The 19,024-nt window shown below is 44.2% G+C and overlaps 1 protein-coding gene across 1 annotated transcript in view; it reads right to left on the bottom strand.

Annotated features, from left to right (window-relative positions):
- Nucleotides 1–19,024, bottom strand: part of ADTRP (androgen-dependent TFPI-regulating protein) — a 58,302-nt gene that overhangs the window by 35,571 nt on the left and 3,707 nt on the right. The window contains exons 2-3 of the mRNA XM_057493968.1: nucleotides 12,639–12,773; nucleotides 11,000–11,101 (exon numbers count right to left, since the gene is read on the bottom strand). Coding sequence (XP_057349951.1) covers nucleotides 11,000–11,101; nucleotides 12,639–12,773 — 237 coding nt within the window. The remainder of the gene's footprint in view (nucleotides 1–10,999; nucleotides 11,102–12,638; nucleotides 12,774–19,024) is intronic.

The raw sequence follows: 19,024 nt of genomic DNA on the forward strand, positions 1-19,024 counted from the left end.
GGGCTACCCCACACCGAGTCCTGTTCCCTCTCTTTTCTCTACACCTCAGAACAGCCTCTGACCATGGATTCAAATTCTCATCAGTGTATTTATTTTCCTATTCAGTTTTCCCGTTCTACTGACACAGAAGTCAGACACTCCACCTCTATGTGGATATTTTAGGCATTTAACACACTTATTAACATAGTAATGGCTAATATAAGTCTTTCTCTCTAGCCCCTTTCCACCAGCCATTCAAGGAGGCCTTAGAATGCCTTAAGTCCAATCATCTCTCTCCAAACTTACATTCTGTTTTCATCCAGTATTTTAAGTCATCTTTCACCCAGTATTTAAGTCATTATTTCTTAAAATCACCATAAGCTGACCAAAATTGCTTAACCTTGTGTTTGGTATCTTGGACATCCCTTCTGAGATCACTTTCCTGCTTCCTGAAGTACATACTTATCATTTCTCCTTACCGAGGGCCTGGGTGATACAATCTGATTTGGTGTATCTGAAAATATCTTTAGTTTGCCTCTGTTTGGGAAGATACTTTCAGTGAGTAGAGGCTGGCAGGTTCTTCTTCAGCACTTATCAGCACTTATTCCACAGTTTACTGGCTTCTTTGCTGCAGTTGAGAAATCTGTTATCAGTCTAACATATTTGTTTTTGGGAAATTCATCTTATTGATCTGGCTGCTTCTAGGATCTTCTTTTGGTCTGGGGTGTCTGCAGTGTTGTGCAAGTGACTAGATGTCTGTCCTTTGTGCTGTGACATACTTTTGCTGCTTCTTGAGTCCGAGGATTAATTTTTCATAAATTCCAGGAAATATCTAATGACTCTCTCTTCAAATATTGCCTGCACCTCATTCTCTTTGTTAGCTCCTTTTCTGTTTTATTCTAGCTTTGTGGAAATTCCATGATTTTTTGGGCCATAAGACAAACATTTAAAAATATTTTAAAACATATTTTGTTCAATATTTTTGGCATCCTGTAATGTCTGTTTGAGGCTCCTGTTATACTCTACACCCAGGACTTTCTTTCCCTTGAATGGATAACTTTCTCTTCATGTTAAGGATTCTAGGCTGGATTATGCTCCTCTATCAGCCTGGATCTCATCAGGAACACAGAAGCCCATGGAGGGATTCCACAGAGAAAGGGTTGAGAGGCTCAGGCAGCTGTTGGAAAGGGTAGTCGAGTAAAAGTAAGGGAAATGTCTGCTAGAAGGGGGTGATTGAAGGGGCTGGCCAAGAAGCGGTGGCAAATCCCAAAGTCTCTGGGAGCTACCACCATTGGTCTCAGCTGCGTGTGGTATAAAGTATACGATTCCTAGGTGCTTGTTCAGCAACTGTGCCTAGCCCCATGCCTGCAATTGTCCCACAATGCTGTTCTCAGCTGCCAGTAGAGACAAAGGGCTTTTTCTCCTCCACATCTCACGAGAATGCCTCTCATTGGCCAGCTCTCTCCTAGAACCATATAGCGAGGGCCTCTATGAACTGTGTGTGGTTCCAGGCTTATACCTGCCATGGAGAGCAGAATGGAGAATGACTGATGGTGATTCCAAGTTCACAACGATTTGGCATAAGTCATTATGTATCCCTGGTAGCAGTTTATGTGCACATATATTATTTTATATGTTCCTAACAACATCACCAAGAATTAAGAACAGCAAATGCACCTGTTTTAAGGAATCCGATACTCAGAAAGGTCTGTTAACTTTTCCAGAACCAAACAGCATTACAATGGCAGAAATGGGGCCAAAATTGAGGTTTTTCTGGTACTTATGTCATTCTTTTCATGACATAAAAAATTAACTTGCAGAAAACTTCTGAGATTAATCCTTTCTGCGATTTAGACTCAGAGCTAGGAAATTTTGCTTCCCCTCATCCCAGTCTTTTATGGCTCAAGCTCTAGCACCTTTCTTCCTAATAATTTATCCCTTCCAATCTTTTTGGCCCAAAAAGAAATTTAACAGACGTGAAAGGACATTTGTGAAGATAGAATATGATTCTCTAGTTGGTCCATTTCCTGATGACTTGTGCCTGGTGGTTTCTTGGATTAGATAATACTCTAGTGTTCCATGCTCTTAATGTCATTATGTCAAAAAAAGCCACAAAGATTAAGTGTCATTCCCACTGGACATTAATCTCAATATTCCAGTTGTCAAATATCAGTCAGCAAATATTATTAAGCACCTTTTTTTGCCAGGCTTACAATACTATGATTATCATGATATTTTAATGCTACTAAGTCTGACATTATAAGGTTAGTAAAGTTTTAAAAATATGTCAGTAAAATATGCATATTAATTAAAATGTTCCCACATACAAGTTTTAAACAAACCTGTCTGGGCTGATTGGAGACAAAAGACTTTTATTAAATACTATTTGATAGGTTAAGTATTTTAGTTGTCTGCCAATCTTTGCTACAAAAGAATACTGTCAGGCATGAAATGGGTAAAAAAGGGAAATGTCACCATATTATTTTGGGTTACAGTCATATGTCCTAAGACAATAGCAAAAACAGCATTTTCAAGCAATGGCCCACTCTCTTGCCCCTGATTGGCAGGCCTATTATTGAACATAATGTTTTCATTCTGTTTCTAAACATTCATAATTAGATAGCTGATTCTTTGAATGGATGAATGCACAGTGTGCCAACATGCTAGTAGATTTTTGTTAGTGGAGGTGCCCTTTAATGGCATCCAAGGCACTTCCAGTTGTCAGTCCACTGTTAAAACCCTGTAAGTATACACACGGCACTCAGTGTCGAATCGCTGGACATAAAAACAGGATCCCACTTTGAGCAAACCTCCTCGCCAACCTCCCCAGACTGGCAATCACCCCTGCCTGTCATGGCTCATCAGGCATGAGCTTCCCAGAGAAAGAGCTCTGCCTTGTCCCCAGGTTCTCATTCCTCTTTAGCTTTGCTCTAGTGCAAAGTTTTAGAGAAAATGAATGAATCTAGTGAATACGTGAAGGTGATAGAGGATGAAGCTGGTAAGAAGGACTAGTGGCAGGTTGGAAGAGCTGGTGAGATTTAGGAAGGATGTAGCAAAGCAAATACTTACACTGACCCTTGAACAATGTGGAGGGGGTTTGGGACACTGACCCTCCCAGCAGTTGAATATTCACCTCGTAGTTTTGACTCCTCCAATACTTATTTATAGCCTCCTGCTGACCAGGAGCCTTACTGATAAAATAAAGAGTTGATTAACACATATGTTGTATGTTGCATGTATCATATACTGTATTCTTAAAATAAATTCAGCCAGAGAAAGGAAAATGGTTTTGCAAATTATTGCAGATCTCCTAAAAATTTCCAATATATTCATTGAAAGCAGTCTTCATATAGGTGGACCCCATGCAGTTTAGAGCCTGTGTTGTTTAAGGTAGAGCTGTATATATAAATAAATGTCCTATTGAATTGGGAGAGGAGGAGGAAGGACAGGGCTGAGAATTTAAAACTCAGGACTTATAAAACCTGAGAGCTGGGTATCTGTGTGGTGGGTGTGCCATAGGTGCACAAGTAGAATCACCATGAAGAAGACTAGATAATGACCCACAAACACATTCTACTGGCAGGTAACTGAGGGACATGGAGGTAAGAGGCAGATAGTTTGAACCAACTTGAATTCCCAGTTAGGCACAAGTGAGCACTTCGTAGGCAGAGAAAATAGAGATTAGAGAAAGCGATGCGGCTGGTTGGGAGCCTGTTCAAAGCAAGGATGGGCCTCCGCCACTGTCATAGTGTCTGCCCATGGGGTTATGAAACAACTAGGAACACCCGGGGGGCTTTTCTGGGCTGGCTTCTCATCAGGAAGGGGTTGTCCGTTCAAATCCGACGGCGAAGGCTCTCACCCACCCACGGCTGCTCTCGGACATTTTCACTTCTGTTCTAAGATTGTGGGAGTTCAGCTCTTTTCTACCCACTTAGATTTTGTTTCTTTCTCTTGATATTTCAGAGGGTTTTAGGAGCTCCTGTTATGAGTTTCTCCATCCTGGTTATTCTCCAGCATAAAGTCATTCTTCCTGTTGGTAGCATTACACATGGTTGCCATGGAAGTGAGGATTAATCACATCACACAGGAGGGAGGCCCACTAGCAAATCCTCAAGGACACTGAATGATGTCATTTATCCCAATCCCTAGTAACTTCTTAAGACATGTATATTTTTTTGATCATTAAAAACCTTTGACTTTGATTTTAAAATCAGGATGTATTTTGTACTGGTATTCTTCTATTTAGAAAGCAGCCTGTTGATAGAGAACCACTGCATAATAGAATTGTAAAGGCAGGCATTCTTCTGTCCAAAATGGAAGTTCTCTGAATTGGGAATTAAAAAAAGAAAAAGATGTACTTTTCACCATTCTGGTTCCTGCTCTCAAGAGATGAAGAAAGCAGGCACCGTGATTGCTTGGTTCTGGTTATATGAAACCCTAAGTGGACTGTAATCCTTTGGCAGTTCATTATGAGAATCTCCGCTGTTTACGTTAAGGCTTCCTGAGGGCTGTGTTGTTCTTATTGAGCTAACTGTGCTTCCTAATCCCAGTTTAGTTCTGATTTCACTGTTGAGCTTTAAGCATTCATTTATCTTCTCAGAATTTCCCAGGTGAAGCCATTGGAGAGTCTAACCTACCTGACATCAGGAAGGTTATGCAGTGAAGAGAGAGATGGCTGCAAAGTGTCTTAAAGCAAGAGGATAGCTCATAAATAACACTGTAGTGAGGAAACTGTAAAACAGCCAAGTAAATGTCAAGGTGTGGCAAAAGATTCCATTTTCATTCTTGCTCAGGAGCTTTAGAACAATGCCCTGGAGAAGAACACCGTTGATACCTCTGTTCACTGGCTTGACTACTATGACCTACTTTCCCTAGGGTCCCATGACAAATCATTTCCCAGGGCCATTTTCTGGTCACTGTTGGCAGTCATGTTTTTCCTTTCTAATGTGGAACCAGTCTAGAGCAGAAAATTGCCAGTGAAGAATTTAGAATTTAATGGCCCACAAGATTTGAAGGAGGAGGAAGATGCCAGGAACTGAGGGATGTAGGCAAACTATAGGTGGAAAAGGCAAGGAAACAGATTCTCCTCTAGAATCCCCAGGAAAATACAGCTCGGCAGATACCCACGTTAATGTCTAAGACGTATTTTGAACTTCTGACCTTCAGAAATATAAGTTAATTTGTGTTTAAAGGTGTTAAGTCTGGAGTTTAACATTGCCAAACTCCATGGAAAATTCTGACTCAAGTCATCTTTCAAGGTCATCTTACTTGACTTCTCAGCAGATTTTGACATAAAATACTTCCTCTTTCTTGTAAGATTTTTGTACTTGACTTCCAAGAGACCGAACTTACACTGGGATTCCTCCTAAGTCCTCGTCCCCTTTTTTTCAGTCTCCTTTGAATTCTCCTGCTTTTCCTTCCAAGCGCTGATAGTTGGAATGTTCCAAGGTTTAGGCTGGGGCCGTCTCCTTGAACCACCCTTAGTCCCCAGGTGTTACCCACTAGCCTTCTTGCTGCTTCCTAAAGATGCCAGTATTTCCTCTCTGGGTCTTTGCTCTTTTATCTGCCTGAGTCTGCTTCTGCCAGGGCTTCCTGTGACTGCCTCCTTCATTTTATCCAAATTTCTGTTAAAATATTAGCTCATCTTAGAGGCACTCCCTTGCCATCCTGATTGCCCTATACCCTATTAAACCTACTAGCTCTATACACACACACACACACACACACACACACACACACACACACACACCAACTCTGTCCCCTTACCCTGTTTTATTTTTATTTTTAGCACGTTCACTCTCTGGTATTGTTATACATTTATTGTTTATACATATATTGCTTGTCCTCCACACCAGGATTATGTAGTCTCTGTAAGGACAGATATTTTTGGTGGTCTTGTTTATTTTTTCGTCCTCAGCTCCTAGAAGAGTGCCTGGCACATAGTAGGCACTCTATAAATGCTTGTTATTACTTCCTTATGTTAAAGTCAAATGTCTTACTGTTATATACATTAGCTAGAATAAAATAAATATGTATCATAAGGCAGAGTCCCTATAGTGAGATAATATTTTATAAAAGTGGTGTCAATCAAGGTGTGGCTTGCAAAGATATTATTGAGGAGGGTTACTTTCCAGCCATCTCACTGTACAAGAGCCACATGGTTTGCATTAACTTTGGACCATGCTTCAAGTACCCTCCATAGAATCTCTCTTACCGACCTCTGAGTGACAAGGGCTGGAGGGCTGTATTAGCAGAACAGCTCTGGCTGATGATGTCTTAGACCACATGGAAACGATGTGAATGGGAGACAGAGTTCCCCAAAGGAATCCTGACCAGGTCCCTTTCTTTCAGATGACATGGACTTTCTGGGGAATAATAAGGGTTCTTGGTTGTTGATTTTATTTTATTTTTTTAACTATAGCCAATATTCTCCTGAAGACACTACAGAACACTGCTTCTGCTTTTAGCAGGTTACAAGGATGGGTCGGAATATACTTATATAATTAGACATATATCTACTCTAGGCTACTGGAGGTTCGAAACCGCATCTCATATTTCTCTTGTCACTCCATAGAGATGATAACAGCACTAAACATACAATAATGACTTTTAAAGATGAATAATTCTTGATACTGTCTTTTTTATTTGAACTTAGCATTAAAAACTATCTGGGGGCCCTCTTTTCAAGTACATGTTCATCTGGCCAGAAATCATAACCTGAGGCTTATAAATGGTATTTTGAGTTCTAAACCTTCTAAAACTGTACACAAAATGCTATGGGTATTTGTGTTTTCCTTGGATAAAGAACCATAGATTTCCTCAGATTCACAAAGGGATCTATTCCCTGAAGGTCAAAAACCTCTAAGCTACCAGGAGGTACCTGGATTATGGGTCTCCTCTGCCTAGAGGAAAGGCTGGGTGAGGAACCAGGAAGACGTGGCAGAGGGGTTTGTAATATTTGAGGAGAGAGGGCGGCCATTTGGTGCTGACGTACCCACAATTGACCTTTACAAATCAGGACTCACCTCCCTTACTTAGCTGCCTCATAGTTTCATACCAAGCGTATGGATGCAAGAAGAACATATGAGCTTGCATCTGAATCCAGTGACAGACAGCATCTCACATGCTCTGAGTGAGGAAGAAACTGGGAGGTTTGGAGTTTCACTCCCTTGACGTTTTGACTCCCCGGAACACCCCCAGAGAGGACTCAGAGGCCTTCAAGATTGTTCAGTAATCACACACATGTCAGTTACAGTCAGAACAGGACACACAAGGCATAGAAGCCCTCCTGTCTGTGTGGCCCATCTGGCAGTAATCACATGGTGCAGAATGACCCCACCTAATCATGAGTTTTGTTGGTATTAACCGTTACTTTATTATTTCAACTTTGGGTGTGTATCCTAGGCTCAACCAGATTTAAGGGTGCTAAAAGTCAAAACTCTTGTCAAATATCAGTCATAGTGTTACACACATAGTAGGTGCTTAATATTTTTTTCAAGTAAATAAAGGAGAACATATACAATAACTAAGTAGCTGGGTTTGTTACAAATCCAGAGCCAAGGTAAATTCTTACTCTGAAGAGAAGATGGTTTTGAAACCTCCATGAATATCAATGAAGCCTTTTGGTTCTAAAACTCAATAATCATGGATTGAGAGTTTTACATAATAACATATTCATGAAGTCCTTCAAGTTTAAAAAGTGCTTGCACACACATTCTCAATAATTGTGTACTATTTTGGAACAGAGAGGGGCTCTTGGGGGCTCTCTGGTCTACTTCACCTCTCCTTTGGGGAAACCTGAACAATTTAGGTTGATTCCAGAGAAATAAGTTCCCCATCTTCCTTCAGGTTGGGATCTGGTAGTTGCCTCAGTTACAGTCCTTTTCCTGCTATTCAATCCGTGTGCACTCATTTTATCTTTAGTCGTCATTTAGAGGAGACTTGAGGAGTTAATGCTCTCCTGGCAAAACCTGGGACAATACGTTGCTGTTCCTTCCCTTATTTCCTGAAGACTAGAGAACTGCTGAGCAATAAAACAGTCAGGTTGATCTACATTAAATAAGGTCACCTGGCTTAAATAGGAGTTCCCAGGGCACCTGTGCATGGCAGCCTGTCTATGATCAATGCAGATCAGATGGCTCACTGATGTTACTATTTGATTTGAGTGTAAAACGAGGGTAGAAGACTGTCCACCAGAGGTAATAGTCAGCTTTGATTGGTTCTGCTGCAATGACAAGTCCCCAGTGAGTTAGAAGGTTTGGGCTGGGAGCATTCCAACGACTTGATGAATGGTGAAGGTTTTAGAACCACACTGTGTTAAAGGAGAAAGTGGTATTTCTTAATTTGACAAATACTGCTCATAAAACCCAGGGCAAAATCACAAATGGCAACAGGGAAAATATTCCAAAGCTAAGGCTAGAAAAGCAAGCATAAAGACTACTGTGAAATGAAAGAACCTTTCAGGAAAGCATAACGCTGGCTATATACAGCAGTAATCCTTACACCGTGGGAGAGAAAAAGGAGCCATACAGAGGCAACCAGCACCAAATGACCATCCTGACTGCCCATCCTCACTCTGGCTGCTGCATCGATGGTTTCTGGGTATTTACCCCTTTGGGTTGTCATGGAAGAACACTGTGAACATGTAGGAAGTGTTAACGAAGTGACCTGGTAACAGCCATTTCCATATTTGTTCATACTAGCATTTAAGAAGTTCACAGAAAACGTTCCTTGGGCAATAGAACAGGAGAAGTTAATAGAAATCGTCCTGAGTAAGGGACTGAAGGGATGAGATGCAATCTGGGCGCTGGGTTTGGAGCAGACTTCAAAAGGCATCATGGAAGTTTAGGAGTGACATCAGGGAACCCCCAATGCTGATTTTGCTGATGCCATCATTTTCCCTAGAAATGGCTCTGTTGGGAGTTTCTCCAATTAACAGAAACACAGAGGAGTCTGTCTGACCCCAGGGAGGCTGCCTCCTCCTCTTCCTCCTTTGTCACCATTGTCCCTCCTCCTTTGACCTCAGCCCTTTCTCTCCAAGGGCTTCAGGTTACTTGATTGATCAAAGGGCAAGGAACAGAAAGCCCCAGGTCAGGAAGGCACAAAGGTATTTTAGGATCTCTGTGATACTGTGTCTGCCATGCCAATTAGCTTACAGATACGATGTACATTATTCAGCTGTCTACTTCCAAAATTACCAAAATCCATATGGTTGTTTAGCAAGGTCACAAATGCTGGGCATCACCATCATAACTATTTGGAAGAAATCCAACCTCATTTCCATGTGGAAAATGACACCCTAAAGAAGTAGGCAGTTTCTAATAAGGAAATTACCACATAAGCTCACAAAGCCTTGAAAAGGTGTTTGGTGTATATGATGGACTCCAAAATTAGCCACTTTGAAGACTGTGCCTTTTTATTTTGGTAACACGAAGCTCAGTCAGTTGTCCTAAATCACTTCATTTTCTAAAGCTGACTTTTGACTTACTAGCATGCAGATGAGGACTCTGGATTTTTTTTTAAAGTGAGAATTCCTACTTTGCTATGCTAATCAAGCAAACTGACATCCATTGACTGCCCCGGGAATTATGAAACCCAGATGGAACCCCAAATTTTGCATTTACTGTAGTAAAAGGCAATGAAAAGTGAATTCGCCTTGGATTTAAATACAGCCGTCCCACTTAGGAGCTTGGCGGCCCCAGGCAAATCAGTTAACCTCTCTGGGCTTTCTTTTCCTTTTTTTTTTTTTTTAATTTGTAAAACTCGGGATTATAGCTGCTATCTAAAGAAGGTTGTGAGAATTCAATGAGTTCATACTTGAGGAGCAGACTTAGTACAGTATACAGGGCCATAAAAAGCAGGAATATTCCCTACATGGGTGTCTCAGACAAACATGCAGAGAAATTGGAAGGTCAAGTACTGGCCTGACAAAAAGAAGGTGGTAGGAGAGGTCCCTCAGAGGTGGGACTTATTTCATATGCAGTTTTTGGTCCTGGACTCTACTTAGATCAGAACTTGTGTCTCTTAAGTCAATTAATAATCAGTATCTCACTGAGTACATGTTTCAAGTGAAAGTACATTTTTATGGGGGGCAGGGTATGTGGAGGGGCTGTCATTGAATGACTTTCTTTTCCCATTTGGTAATCATGTAGGTTTAAGACAATGGAAGTGTTAGAAGAAAGCCTGTGAACTTGAGGGGACTCGGTATGCTTCGCCCCTGTAGTTTCCCCATTTTTGTAATGTAATTTGCTTTGCAGAAGCAGACCTCCTTCTGAACTCCTAATGTGGAAATCCATCTGTATGTATTGAGAACTGAGTAGTCCTTTGAATGATTGTTCTGTGCATGTACTGCTGACAACTCAGACCCCCTTCTTCACCCAAAACCTGGGCTGCCTCGCTCTGGCTCTGCCCTTCAGGCTACCAATACCGGTACTCAGACACCGGTGATCTGAATATATCAGAAAAGATTTTTTTTACTATTCGGCCCCTCAAAAATAAATGGGTAAATAAAAAAATCAAATGGAAATGTATTCATCGAAATGTGAGAATAATTCCATTTGTGAGGAATAGTCCTGATCAGGTGTTAGCTAAGAAATTGCTGCCGAGCTGTGAGATAGTCTTGGGATGCTGGGGTGGATTTTTTTTAAACTTGCTTGATTCCATTCCTAGGTCAGAATTTAACTACATGTTATTTTTTGTTGAAGTCACTTCTCCCAGGACGGCAGCCACCAAGAAGTTGCCTACCCTTACGCTTGCATGTCTTTTCAATGACTTCATAAACAACTTGTCAGAGAGTCTTGCCTGGACATCCGCTCTGCTCTCAGTGACTGAGATCACAGTGTCAGTTTTTGTTCATTTTGTATCCTCAGTGTGCTCTTTAAATAGTGACAGGATGGAAAGGGAGGCGTGAACAGGGTGTTGGGGGTTGAGGAGAAGTTTTGCAACATAAATACAGCACTTTGGAGTTCTCAGAACAGAGAGTATTGCTTTTGTATATTCACTATATTTCCCCATCACTCACCGTTGCATGAAGGTACCACTTTGGAAAGACATCGTCTAGGTCCTTAGGGAAAAGGAGTTCTTGGTCATAGAAAAAGAGGATCCAGAAGGTCACAAATACAAACTGGGAAATGAAACACAAACATAGCACCGTTAAGTTTGGTTCCAATCAGCTTTCTAAGATAACCAAGAAAACACATAATAAAAATAGATACTAGCTTTAGAGTTATCTTCGGTATACATTACAGAAATGTAAAATGAAAGGAAAAATGCCTTATTGTAGAATTGCTACACCCTGTGCGGGAATGCCGGAGAGTTAGGGACAAATTATTTGTCATCGTGGCAGGCAGAGAATATAGATAAACGGAATTTGCAGACCATTAAGTCATTTCGCTGTAACCAATGACTTCTCTCTTCTTCAAGCGCTCACCAAGAGTGCTGACAGCTGCCACGTGGAGCGGCCTGAGTCTTATACTTTCCTTGGCCACCCTCGGAACAGGCATGACAAGGAGAAGCAGGAAGGCTAGGAGAGAGGAAAGGTGACAAGCTCCTGGGACGATTCCCTGGGCAGTTCCCCAAGAGTTGAGTCTCTCCATTGCTCAGAGCTTTGGATTGATCTTCAGGTACCTCTTGGCTATCTTTTCAAAGTGCCCATCCTCTACGTTACAAAATCAGTATAAAGATGGGGAAAAAATACTATTAATATCCTGAACTTCATACCTTCTTAAATTCCAAAGGCCCAATATCTAAACCTTCAAAAAATGACAAAATTCCATTGTTATTAAAAACTTGGCCTTTAGGTTTATGAGGGTGGAGGGGGAGATGTCCTGCAAAAGTGAAACTGAAACTCCAGGACCTGCTCTGTTACCTGACACTCATTGGTGTTTGGAGGGATTCATTTATCATTTAAAGTTGAAGTCTCAGTATTATAGGAAGCAGGACAATGACAGGTGGAAGGAGGCAGTCATTTCTAATTATAGGGCTAGTGGGCAGCCGGCAGGCTTGATCTCAGTTTATTTCCATTCTAACTAATGAATGAAAACCTAAGCAATGTCATAGGAATGGGACAGTATCAGCAAGCATCACAAACTTAATGACTCCTTGTACATATCTTGCTTCTTCCCGATGTCCATTCATTCAACAAAATGAATGAGACATCCGCTGGGTGCCCTCAACCAAGTATTTTTGCCTTCATTGATTTCTTCCATGGGTCAACTTTGAAAGCTCTCATACATTTTTTTTTCATGGTTTCTACTTGCAGAAGTAACATTTGCTTATTGTAGCAAGAGAAACAAGATGTATAAAAAGGAAAACTAGTCATCTCTCTCCCCAGCACCCTCTATTCCCATCACCCCGATGGCACCAAAGTTATCTCAGTTGTATTTTGATCAAGAAATTTCCTTCAACTTCCCCACTAGACAGCAGTAAGGATCTTGTACCACACAGTCACAATGTGGTGAAGGCTAATGATAAATCTGGTCAGTAATGTGTCCTATTTCCAGAAGACACTGGGCAAGGCAGGGCAGTCCTCAGGCAACACATCATGCAAGTGCACTCGCTCTGGTTTGCAATATCGGCTCATGGCCAGCTGTGCTCCCCAGGAGGAGTGTTTGTCCATGTGTCCCTGTGTATTACATCACGTGCACATCTTTGTAACTTACTGTGGATATCGGAAAGGCCAGGGTGGTAAAAAGGAGGTCTCTGAAGGCAGTTACAAACGTAATGCTTTTTTTTCTTTCAATTCTCTTCAGCACATCTTCCAGGCAGGCGACCCCGTAGAAAATGACCTGCAAGAGCTAAATTCATTACAACAAATGAGGGCATTTTCATTTGCTTTAATTAATACATTCTTCACTGACGTAAAGTTCCATCCCTCTGGGAGCAGAGTTGATTAGAGGAGGAGGGGGCTGTTGGCTGTTTTGCTTGAGAGCCAATTCAAGGGCTGGTCTTCCAGCTCACTGGTCCCTGGCCTTGCTCACTAAAACTGATTGAGTAAAGTCGTTTGGGGGATAATAATGTGTACAGTATTTAGTGTAATGGACTTGAGCTGACATGGAAACAAAATAAAGAGTCAGCTTAAAAGGAGATGTAATGAGAGAGATACCTTGGCATACAGAGGTGGGCAGAAAAAGAAATGAACAACACAAGGTCACAGAGCCAGACATAGCAGTGGGCATATTCTCACCTCTTCCTCAGAAGAAAACATTTTTAAAGACCTAGTGCTGCAATCTTGCTGGGAAGCCAGAATCACGGACAGCAGCATCATGGAGGAGTTCTGTGTTTCCTTAGGAAGATGCACAAAATGGCATCAGGCTTATCTGAGGGAATAACCCCTCATTAAAAGGGGGGTGCCTGAAGTACATACAAAGAAAATATGGCTGAGGGTGTGTGGATAAAGTGAGAATTCCTGTGGCCAGGATTCTCACCTGGCCCTGGTTGACTAGCTCACTGCACACCTGCGGGCAACACATGGCTGTTGACTCTATATAAAGAGCTCTGCCCAGTGCTCTGCGGGTGACACAGTGTCAGGGCTGCAAGGCTGCAGGACAGCAAAGCAGAGGCTGCAGTGGTGGCGCGCCGAGGACAGAGACCCAGAGGACGGCTGTGTGGGACGACTGTGCTGGATGGCTGTGTAGGCAGAGAGGCCCAGAGGATGGCTGTGCGGGACAGCTGTGTGGACAGAGGGGCCCAGAGGATGGCTGTGCAGACAGAGGGGCCCAGAGGCAGAGACCGGCTTGCTGCATGCAGACTTGCTCTGAGTGAATGGAATTTTAGTGACTGACCTGCCACCTGGAAATAAAGTTGGGTATAACCCTTTCACCCCAAGAACGTTTTGCTGTCAATTTCTGTGGTCACACTGAATCCACAGCGAACTTGCCCAGGGCTGAAACCCATTGGCAAGACAGGGAGGAAGACAGATGCAAACTCACCCTATCCTTACTGTTTTGCATGAACCTGTGGCTTCTAATCTAAGGCCTATTGGATCACAACAGTGAAGAGCTGCGGACGGTTTTAAGTTATGCTTGCATCAGAACCCATCTTATTCCTCGAAAGTGCTGGTTGGGTACAAAATGAGCCATTTAGGCTCTGCTCTGAGAGTGGGAGGCAGGAATGTTCCAGAACCCGGGGAGATGGGCTAATGATCAATCAAGCTGGCCTTGGGGAACAAGCTCTGAGGTCAGAATGCTAGGAAAGCTCTAGCAGAATCGCCCTCCTGGCACCACTTGGGCTGCAGGGTGGGAGAGAGAGGGGATGCAGAAGTGGAGCCCAATGGGGCCCTTGGACCAGAGCAGAGACACACCCAGAAGCCTGCTAGAAATGCAGGACCTCAGCATCCCCCTCCCCACCCAGACTATGTGATCAGCATCTCTGGCAATGGGTCTCAGGAACTTGTTTTGTAGCAAACGCTCCAGGTGATCCTTACCTGTGCTAAAGTTCTAGAACCCCTGGATTAGACATACATTTATCACTTTAAAAATCCTACCACCTACTCAGAGCTATAATAGCTGACTTTCATTGGCCTCTTATTATGTGTCAGGCACTTTTCTAGGCGTTTAATTTCTCATAACAATCTTCTGAGGTAAGTCCTATTATTATGACCTCTCCCAATTCATTTTACAGGTGAGGAAACTCAGGCACAGAGAGCTAAACAAACTTACCTAGTCTTATGGTTGGTAAATGTCAAGGCCCAGATTTGAAACCCAGAATCTGGTGTTTGAGTCAGACTTAAAAAAAAAAGGGTTTCTAAGAATAGTTCAAATAAAGCACTGTGGGAGGCCAGAAGAGAGATAATTATATCCAGGTGGAAGAATTAAAATACACAGAAGCCTGATTTCTACCCCCTTACCGCCAACCCCCACCCCCCTGATATTCTAATTTAATGGGTCTGGGGGTATGGCTGAGGCTTCAGGACTTCAAAATAGTCTCCCATTTTAAAAATATTTAAAAATATCTTAAAATAGAACACTCCCAGTTGACTCTAATCAGGACAGCTAAGGTTGAGGACCTCTTGTCTAGAGGGGTTTCCATTTGGAAATTCAGACCTGGATTTCTCGAGAGAAGTGGGGCTTCTGAGAGGAGGAAGTGAGCCCTCCAGGTGGGATGAGATTTCTGTGTAAAGAGGAGAGAAGTGGGAAGTGCATTCTGGGGAAATGCCCTCATCTAAGGGACCGGGGTAGATAAAGGGGCAGTAAAACAGCAAAGAGTGGTCAGATGCTAGAAAACCAGGGATGTCCCAGAACCCCGTGGTCCCTGAGAGGGGGAGGAAGTTCTGAGCCAGAGGGGGTTTTCCAGGGAGAGGGGGGCAACGGTTTAAATGCCATGGAGAGGTTACCACCCATACTTGTCATCTATTTCTGACATTCAGCCCCTTGGGCCATAGGCTTTGGAGCGCAGCCTTTTGCACATGGTTGTCAGAAGCTGTCCGCACACCCCCTCCAGCAGCTCCCTCTGGCCCCTGGTTTCACCTCCTGCTGTTCAGGCCACAGCAGGCAGCTGTGTCAGTTAGGAAGGGCAGGCACGGGGCCTGGGGCCGGGTGAGGAGGCCTGCACTGTCCTATCAACACAGCAATTCATCTCGGGCTGAGCACTGAGCGGCTGCCAGGTTTTCCCTCTTCGGGGAGAGGCCGCCCCCACCCGGCGTGTGCAGCCCATGTGACCGCTTTCCGGAGCGAGTGCTTCCCAGAGTCATCACGAGTCAAGCTCTTGACTTTCTCCTGCTTTCCCGGTCACACAGTGTGGAAACTGGATTGAGGGAAAGAACACTTTACTCAGTCTCCGTGGCTTCTCCAGCAATAAAAGTTTGCTCCCCACCGCACAGTTGCCAATCACTTCCCCCTCCCTGCCCCCAGCTCACACGTCACTCCACAGGCATATGCCCCACTGTAAAGATGCCAGCTGTGTGTGTGAAGCAGCTCTGTCCCCACTGATCTTAATCTGTGCTGACATGCCATCATCTGTATCAACAAGAATATTTAAGGAGCCCCATGTAGGCGCTCAGGAGGGAGGCACCGGGTGTTGCCAAGGGAAATAAACAGGCAGGACCAGCGCACAGAGGCGCTCCAGGCAGAGCGGGGGGCGAGGAGAGGGAGGCGCCGCGAGCTCCACCCACACGGGGGCTTCCTGGGAAGGTTTGGATCGGCCCCCAGGTGGGACAACAGTCTGCTCATTTTCTAATGACAATGCGATGCTCATAAAACACAGACAGCAAGAACAATTAAGGGAGAAAATGGTAGCTGTTACGGACTGAAAATGTCCCCCCGCGACTTCACGTGTTGAAGTTACAGCCCTCAGGACCTCAGAAGGTGGCTGTATTTAGTCTTCAAAAAGGTGATTACATTAAAATGAAATAATGGGGTGTGCCCTAATCCAATCCAACTGGTGTTCTTAAAAGAAGAGATTAGGACACAGACACGCATGAAGGGACAGCCACGTGAGGCTTGACATCTGCACGCCAAGGAGCCGCAGAAGTGAACAGCCCGGCTGACACCTTGACCTGGACTTGGAGCCCCCAGAGCTGTGAGATGCCACTTGCTGTAGCATAAGCCGCCCCGTCTGTGGTGCTTTGTTCCCGCAGTCAGAACAGGCCGACACAGAGACAGCGACAAATGGGCTCCTTTTAAGAATCTCACAGCAAAATCACTGTTGTTTACATTTCTCAGCTATTTTGGCTGCCCAAGAAACAGAGCTAATGGTATCTTCCTGATCAAGGTTTACTTCAGAGCTGTTGCTGCTCTGATTTATCTTTTCTACCCATTCTTACCGAATTCCATTTGTTCTTTTATGTCTTTTTCTGAAAAGCTGCTGTTCTAAGCTTGTTAGCTGTCTTCCTTTTTTGTTGTCAGCTGACAAATTTACCACCTGGAAGAGCTGAATTACATTCCTTCTAACTAGTGCAATTTCAGAAACTGACTTAATTTCTGCATTCACAAACTTTCCCAAAATTTACAAAAATCCTGAAATCACAGAAACTTAGCCTTTCTAAACTCAACAAGTTGATTTCTTTGCGTTTAGGTCAGAACCCTCCTTAAAGTATCCCAGGAAAAGAGAATTTCTTCCTTTAAAAAAATAATTCCCAAGAGGGAGATTCCACAAGTTTTCTCAGTAAGACATAACCCCTCTTAATGGATGAGTCAAGTAATTCAGTGCCCAGCTCAGCACAATTGCCTGAGTCGGACAGGCTGGGACTTTCTTAGGTCTCGCCTTCGTGATGACGCAATACGTGCAGCTAGAGACGATTCCAGAATAGAACAGCAAGTGGAGACTAACTGTGATGAGTATTTTATATGACTGTGGTGGTGAGAGTAGCGGCATTTGCAGCTCGAAGAGGAAGCTTTTGCCAAAGACTTCTGCATTGCATGTGATATTCAATCATCATTCATGTGCTTGTAGCTTAAGAGAGAAACTGGGATAAGAGAATGAGGTAAAGGACATGAGAGAAGAAATGGTAGGAAGAACACAAGCTGGAATGGTGATAGGAAAGAAGAGAAGGAGGCAAGAACCGTGAAGGACAAGCTGGGAAGCATTGTGAGAATGCTTGGCCACTGTTACACAGCTGATGACAACTGGCTTCAGTGTGGCACTAGATGGTTGTGGGGTGGACTATCTTACAGGTGGATGGGGTCCCTAGGAAGTGCCTCTTACCGTTAGAACCGTTTTTTGGTCATTCATTCATGCAACCCACTTTCACAGAGTGCCTGTTAGGTGCCAAAATGGTATTAGACATAATACAGGCCAGGGAGGGCTCTGTGTTAACACGCCTTGGGGAGAAAAAGAGAGAGAAGGAGGGGGAGGAATCGCTTCTGTTCGTTTACTATTTTACATTATGTAGGTCAGGTTCCTTGGGAAAGAGAAGCTGTGTTTCTGAGCTCCACTCGCAGAGCGTTCATTGAGGAGCTCTCAGAACATCTGTAGGAGGGAGAGGCGAGGGAGGCAGTGGGACTGAGCATCAGCAAAACAGGCAGTGCAGCTGCACGGAGCAGACGCCCGCAGGAGCTCCAGAGCTGGGCTGGCCCTTGGAGCTGTTCTGGGGCCAGTCAGGGGATACAGTGACCCCAGGGAGGGCCCTACGCCATGTCTAGGCAGCTCCCTTCTGCTGAGGGTGAGTCTGGGGCAGTTCAGCTGTGAGTCATCCACTGTCAGCACTCCTCCCAGGGCCCGGGAGTGCGTACCTCGATGCTGCAGGAGAGGTGGGGCCTCTGCCGGCCACGCCACAGTATCCGCAACATGGGAGGAAACAGGCACAGAGAAGTCAGGCAACTCACCTGAGATCACACAGCAGGCAAACGGCAGAGTCAGCTCTCATGTCCAGGCAGTCTGGCTCCAGAAGCCGACCTTCAATCACTAATGTCTATGCTATGTGAAAAGAGTCTAGCAAAGTGCTGTCATGGTTGCTCAGATAAATGACAGCTACTTTATTTGGGGCACTGCTGATGACTGTTCCTCTCTACCAGCCCTCATCCTTTTATCTGAGAGCTAACAGCGTGGCCTTAAGCATTTGTGTGGAATAGGCAGGTGAGTGTACTTCTGACCCTGTTGAACTCAAGAGTCCCACAGATTTACATATTAACCCGATGGCAGGACTCCAAGGCTGGCCCCAGGTGTTGAGGTGGGTGCTGTAACATGAATGAGGCCCAGCTCCTCATTATTCACGGGCTGGAGTTGTACCAACAGTGGGTCCTCAAGGGTCTCTGCTCCCGGGCCCTTCTCTGCCGACCCCAGGACCTGCGGGCGGAGGCTGCTGTCGTCACTGTGGCAGCGTGAGGGTCAGGAGGCCAGGGCTGCCTGAGGCTGGGACAGATTTATGCAGAGAGGATAGAAAGGCTGTGCCTCTGCTCATTATGGGAGGTGGGGGAATGGGGAGGAGGTCCCCAGAACCCCCCAGAGATCCCACTTATGTGGCACCTCTAACAGTGTTTCAGAAGCAAATCGATGTTTAAGAGGAAAGCCCAGCAAACTGTATGAACTCGGCAGCCAAACTGAGCTGAGAGTCCCCTCCATGCCCCAGCCCCCAGCTTGCATTCCTTGGCGTCAGGGACAGTCCCTGGAT

This window comes from Manis pentadactyla, chromosome 16 (genome assembly GCF_030020395.1).
Source record: "Manis pentadactyla isolate mManPen7 chromosome 16, mManPen7.hap1, whole genome shotgun sequence".
Lineage (NCBI taxonomy): Eukaryota > Metazoa > Chordata > Mammalia > Pholidota > Manidae > Manis > Manis pentadactyla.